The 6,092-nt window shown below is 51.0% G+C and overlaps 1 protein-coding gene across 1 annotated transcript in view; it reads right to left on the bottom strand.

The window, feature by feature from the left end:
- Positions 1 to 1,408, bottom strand: part of LOC133363020 (protein Red-like) — an 8,223-nt gene extending 6,815 nt beyond the window's left edge. The window contains exon 1 of the mRNA XM_061582032.1: positions 1,278 to 1,408. Within this exon, the coding sequence (XP_061438016.1) occupies positions 1,278 to 1,326 (49 nt within the window). The 5' untranslated portion in view covers positions 1,327 to 1,408. The remainder of the gene's footprint in view (positions 1 to 1,277) is intronic.
- Between the last annotated feature and the right edge of the window lie 4,684 nt (positions 1,409 to 6,092).

Raw genomic sequence — 6,092 nt, 5'->3', positions numbered from 1 at the left:
GGTGAGTCTCTGTGTGGTGAGTCTATGGGTCTCTGTGTGATGAGTCTGTGGGTCTCTGTGTGATGAGTCTGTGGGTCTCTGTGTGATGAGTCTATGGGTCTCTGTGATGAGTTTATGGGTCTCTGTGTGGTGAGTCTCTGTGTGGTGAGTCTATGGGTCTCTGTGTGATGAGTCTGTGGGTCTCTGTGATGAGTTTATGGGTCTCTGTGTGGTGAGTCTATGGGTCTCTGTGTGATGAGTCTATGGGTCTCTGTGTGATGAGTCTATGGGTCTCTGTGTGATGAGTCTATGGGTCTCTGTGTGATGAGTCTATGGGTCTCTGTGTGGTGAGTCTATGGGTCTCTGTGTGATGAGTCTATGGGTCTCTGTGATGAGTTTATGGGTCTCTGTGTGGTGAGTCTCTGTGTGGTGAGTCTATGGGTCTCTGTGTGATGAGTCTGTGGGTCTCTGTGTGATGAGTCTGTGGGTCTCTGTGTGATGAGTCAATGGGTCTCTGTGATGAGTTTATGGGTATCTGTGTGGTGAGTCTCTGTGTGGTGAGTCTATGGGTCTCTGTGTGATGAGTCTGTGGGTCTCTGTGATGAGTTTATGGGTCTCTGTGTGGTGAGTTTATGGGTCTCTGTGTGATGAGTCTATGGGTCTCTGTGATGAGTTTATGGGTCTCTGTGTGGTGAGTCTCTGTGTGGTGAGTCTATGGGTCTCTGTGTGATGAGTCTGTGGGTCTCTGTGTGATGAGTCTGTGGGTCTCTGTGTGATGAGTCTATGGGTCTCTGTGTGATGAGTCTGTGGGTCTCTGTGTGATGAGTCTCTGTGTGATGAGTCTATGGGTCTCTGCTGTGTGATGAGTCTATGGGTCTCTGTGTGATGAGTCTATGGGTCTCTGCTGTGTGGTGAGTCTATGGGTCTCTGCTGTGTGGTGAGTCTATGGGTCTCTGCTGTGTGATGAGTCTGTGGGTCTCTGCTGTGTGATGAGTCTATGGGTCTCTGCTGTGTGGTGAGTCTATGGGTCTCTGCTGTGTGGTGAGTCTATGGCTCTCTGCTGTGTGATGAGTCTATGGGTCTCTGCTGTGTGATGAGTCTATGGGTCTCTGCTGTGTGATGAGTCTGTGGGTCTCTGCTGTGTGATGAGTCTATGGGTCTCTGCTGTGTGGTGAGTCTATGGGTCTCTGCTGTGTGGTGAGTCTATGGGTCTCTGCTGTGTGGTGAGTGTGTTAATGTTTGAAGGCGACTCGCTGTTAAAGCGTTTAAATTGTAGCTTCGTTACGACGTCGTTTTACCGGCAGGTGTAAAGATGGCGCTGAATGTTAGTACCCAGGCTGAGTTCATTGCCACTGGCTGTGAAGGTTAAATATCTCCACAAACTCACACTCACTCACACACACTCACTCACACAACAACAACAACCGCCATTCACCACCAAGTGGCGTCACGCGGTGGGTGGGGCACGCGGTGGGTGGGTCACGCGGTGGGTGGGGCACGCGGTGGGTGGGTCACGCGGTGGTTGGGTCACGTGGTGTGTGGGTCACGTGGTGGCTGGGCTACATGACCCGGCCAAACGTACGAGCTTGTGGGGGTCGCTAGCCCCCGAGATCCCTCCCTCGATAATGCTAACGGCCGGGCTAGCATCATCAATCGCCCCCCCGCTGCTAAGCGAACCGCTGCTAAGTTCCTCACCTATGGTGTGGGAGCCGTCGCCCGCGGATTCCCCTCCACCGCGGGTCCGCGTAATGGGCATGGTTAATTACCGATTAGTATTCTGCCCCTCTCTACTACGATACTTCCCTTTCCTAATCGCGCGCCTGCAACCCACGCGGAGCGAACGCACGCACGCCCACACACACGCCCACACACACGCCGCTCCGCGCACTCCAACTCAACTCACGTTATACTCGCGCACCTGTATCACACACGGAGTGAACACACGCGACACCCACTCTCGCACCGCTCTGCGCAGCGCTCCCCCGAGGCGAGCCGCAGCACCACAGAATCACTGCGTACCCACGCGCAACCCGCGCGCTCAGCTCCGCGCAGCGCTCACTCACGTGGCGAACCACTGTGCACACAGCGCACCCACACGCTCACACTGCACGACAAGATCACGCGAGACCACGCTTCGCTATTAATGATTTATTATATGCCACCTGCGAATTGATGTTGAATCAGTGAGTCGACGAGGCTGGCCTATTCCACTAAACCTGTACCTATTCCCTATTTATCGGCTTACGATACCCTACTTCACCTCCCCACTCACTGTTTCGTGCCCGCGGAGGTTCGCTGCTCTCTGCGCTAACAGCGTACCTCGATGCGTCGCACGGACGTCCGGGTCGCTGGCTGGAACTTCTGCTGGTCCGCTGGCCTGGAGAGAAGGGCGATTTCCCCTCTGCGCTCCTCTATTTATCCTCCCTACCTCAAAGGGGATGCTGCGCTGAACAATGGGCTCGTGCACCCCAAGCCCGCGCACGGCGGTTCCCGGGCGCTGTTGATATGCTAATCAGTGCGCGACGTTGGCGGCGTACATCCTAATTACTCCCTTACCCTTCCTAACAATGGGGCCTGCGCGCTCAAGCGCAATTATCCCAACCCTCCATGACTATGCGCAACAGCCCCTGTGAGCCCGCTATTCATGCTGTCCCGTGCCTCCCCTGCTTGCCCCGTCGACCCGTGGGAGTGTGTGTGGGGGGAAATGCGCCTCAACCGCGGTGGCCGAATGCCCCACGCCGCGACCACACCATATTAAGGCCGGCCGCAGCGCCGCGGTGCCACGTAGCACGGGGGGGGTCATCCAATTCCCTGATCGCCGGAAACCGTGAGAATTAATCCCGATAAGGGTCTCTCGGATAAAAACCGGTCGATCAGGTAACCTTCCCTTCCAGCTTTATGGGGGGGGGGGGGGGGGGGAATGCGTGCGGGTGTGTGCTTATGTGGGGGGGTGATGGGGGGCAGTGCAGTGGTGGAAGCCGGGCGGCTCCCTGGCTCGGCAGAGCGGCCCCGTCGTTGTGGCACCACAAGCTCACTGATGGGACTTTAATGATTTGCGAGTTCCTCACACAATCCAGCCTTGTGCTTAAACCCACGACAGGCCGGAGGTAATTCACCCACCACCACCATTACCATCATCACCATGACAACCATCACCTGTTCGACATAGAGAATGAAATCATTGAAGGCAAGATGTAAACATTTATTATTCAGTCAAAGTACAAATTTGTCAACAGGAAAACACCGTCAGCTCCTCACTTACTTCCTAGATCCGCGCAACCTGAAATCAACACCAGTGGCCATTTTACACTTCCACATCCGTGCCAAGCCAGCACGGTACGGGTGGTGTTTTTCCAATGCCACACCCGAGCCAAGCCGCCCTGGCTCGGTGCCAGGCGTGGCTCCCGGGGCGTGGTGAGGCCTCTGGGCTGGTCGTTTCCTAACGAGTTCAACAAGAACCTCTCCCTCTCTCACAACGGCAACAACATGTTTTTGGTTGCTCTTGTTTACGCATTTAAAGACTTTTTTAAAGTATTCATAACACCAACGTCACGACGTGTTGCTGGGCACGATGTCCGACGTTTCGCACCACGTGCTGCTGCTGCTAGGGTCGAGGTGGGGGGGGGGGTTACCCACACTTTACCCCACCACCACCAACACCACCTCCACCACCTGCAGATGACTGCGGTGAAACCGATTAACACTGCTGCTGTTGCTGCTGGGTGGACAGAGGCGGCGGTGATGGACACGGTGGTGGTGACGCGGTGGTGGTGACAGTGGTGGTGGTGACAGTGGTGGTGAAGCGATGGTGGTGACAGTGGTGGTGGTGAAGCGGTGGTGGTGATGGTGGTGGTAGTAGTGGTGTTGACGGTGGCGGTGGTAGTAGTGGTGGTAGTAGTGGTGGTGGTAGTAGTGGTGGTGACGGTGGTGGCGTTGTGGTGGTGGTAGTAGTGGTGTTGACGGTGGTGGTGGTGTTGTGGTGGTGGTGGTAATAGTGGTGGTGTTGATGATAGTGGTGGTGACGGTGGTGGTGTTGATGGTGGTGGTAGTAGTGTTGGTGTTGATGATAGTGGTGGTGTTGATGATAGTGGTGGTGACGGTGGTGGTGGTGTTGTGGTGGTGGTAATATTGGTGGTGTTGATGATAGTGGTGGTGACGGTGGTGGTGTTGATGGTGGTGGTAGTAGTGTTGGTGTTGATGATAGTGGTGGTGTTGATGATAGTAGTGGTGACGGTGGTGGTGGTGTTGTGGTGGTGGTGGTGTTGATGGTGGTGGTAATAGTGGTGGTGTTGATAGTGGTGGTGACGGTGGTGGTGTTGATGGTGGTGGTAGTAGTGTTGGTGTTGATGATAGTGGTGATGGTGACGGTGGTGGTGTTGTGGTGACAGTGGTGGTGTTGATGGTGGTGGTAGTAGTGATGGTGTTGATCATAGTGTTGTTGTGGTGGTGTTGTGGTGGTGGTGTTGTGGTGGTGGTGGTATTGATGATAGTGGTGATGGTGTTGTGGTGGTGTTGTGGTGACGGTGGCGGTGTCGGTAATTCTGACACGGGCGCCTGTGATGGTGCCGCGCCGGGAGATTGTAACGGAAGCTGCGGCTGGCTGGCTGCTGTCAGCACTCGTCGTAAAAACAAGAGCTTGGGAGCTCTTCGGATTTCTCCAGTACAAGTCAACATTCTCATTCGGAAACCCTCCGTGATCACACAGGTCGCTGGCTTATCGATAGCTGTCAAAGACGGCTGCCTGAATGACGTTGTCATGTGATCAGCAACGCTGTGTCGGGAAATACTTTTTAATTATTTTTTAAACATTTTTAATGGTCAGGAATTAATGATGAGAGATAAAGTGATGAGAGATAAAGTGGTGAGAGATAAAGTGATGAGAGATAAAGTGATGAGAAATTAAATAAAGTCTAGTTTAGAATGTATAAAATAGTTATTAATTTCAGTGCATTGAATCATTGTTTAACGTTATTGTTGTAGCTTTGTGTGTAAAGGCAAGACAAGCCCCAAGTTCATTGTACTGAATCTTAGTTCGCAGAATGTCAGCGTTTAGAGGCGTTAATGTTTGTAAAACTACTTGAGGTATAAACCATAATGGCACGATGGTTGTTGCTATGTTTGATTCTGTTTGTATATATTTGTGTGTTAAACAATCAATAAAATATTTAATACTCGTATTTAATAAATACATTAAAATATAACAAATATATTCTAATTATCACCATTAACACATTAAAACGTAGCGTAATTATTACGTACTTTTGAAAATGCTATTGAATACGTTTAATAGCTGTTGATGAAATGTGTCCTTGCTTATCAAACCTAAAGTGATTTTAACGCGTGCAAGGAACGAAATGAACTCGTTGTAATTCTCTAATTCGGGACGCGCAGATCACACAACTCCAACGGACATCATGCCGTGTGTACAAACACAACAGACATCATGCCGTGTGTACAATCACAACGATCTAAATGTCTGATCGTTGTTTCGATTGGAATTGGCTGGGCCCTTTCTGGCAATAACAAAGACGTTCAGATGTTCAAACACAAACCTGATCACAGGTTCCATGGATCTATGATAACCGCTCAAGCCGAGCTCTCAGTGCTGCGATACTGACATTGAAACTTGTCCCAAGTCTGTCATTATCACCCCCAACAATATTCAAACAAGCTCGAAATGTCCCCGCCTCATGTATTGCTGTAAAAAACAATTGCTCTGCTATGCTAATAAAAACAACAATTTGCTAAAACTTGGCCACAATATCTGGATTGTCTTCATATAAATCGACGCGTAGATTTCTGTTTATATGATTGTGGTTATGGTTGTACTCTACTATTCCCTAATCTCTGCCGTTGCATACAACGTAATGTAATACACCATCAGACATTATTGTACAACATAAATAGAAAGTTCATCCCACGTGTGACTGAATTTTTAAATATCTTAGGCAGGAAATTCGTTTTCAAATGTAGATATTCTCTGGTTTGGGGCCCTCAGACACCCGGCAAGATTTGGTCTCCCACCCCAATGTTGGTTCCATGGCTGCTACGACCTTGCCTTGTGGCTCTGCTGTAGGCTGACCAGGTTCAGAGAGTGTACACTCTCATTATGA

This window comes from Lethenteron reissneri, unplaced genomic scaffold (genome assembly GCF_015708825.2).
Source record: "Lethenteron reissneri isolate LAM-NWPU_2019-01 unplaced genomic scaffold, ASM1570882v1 scaffold_1639, whole genome shotgun sequence".
In the NCBI taxonomy this organism is placed as follows: domain Eukaryota; kingdom Metazoa; phylum Chordata; class Hyperoartia; order Petromyzontiformes; family Petromyzontidae; genus Lethenteron; species Lethenteron reissneri.
Note: the sequence above shows the minus strand (reverse complement) of the source record. Positions and strands in the feature narration are given on the sequence as shown.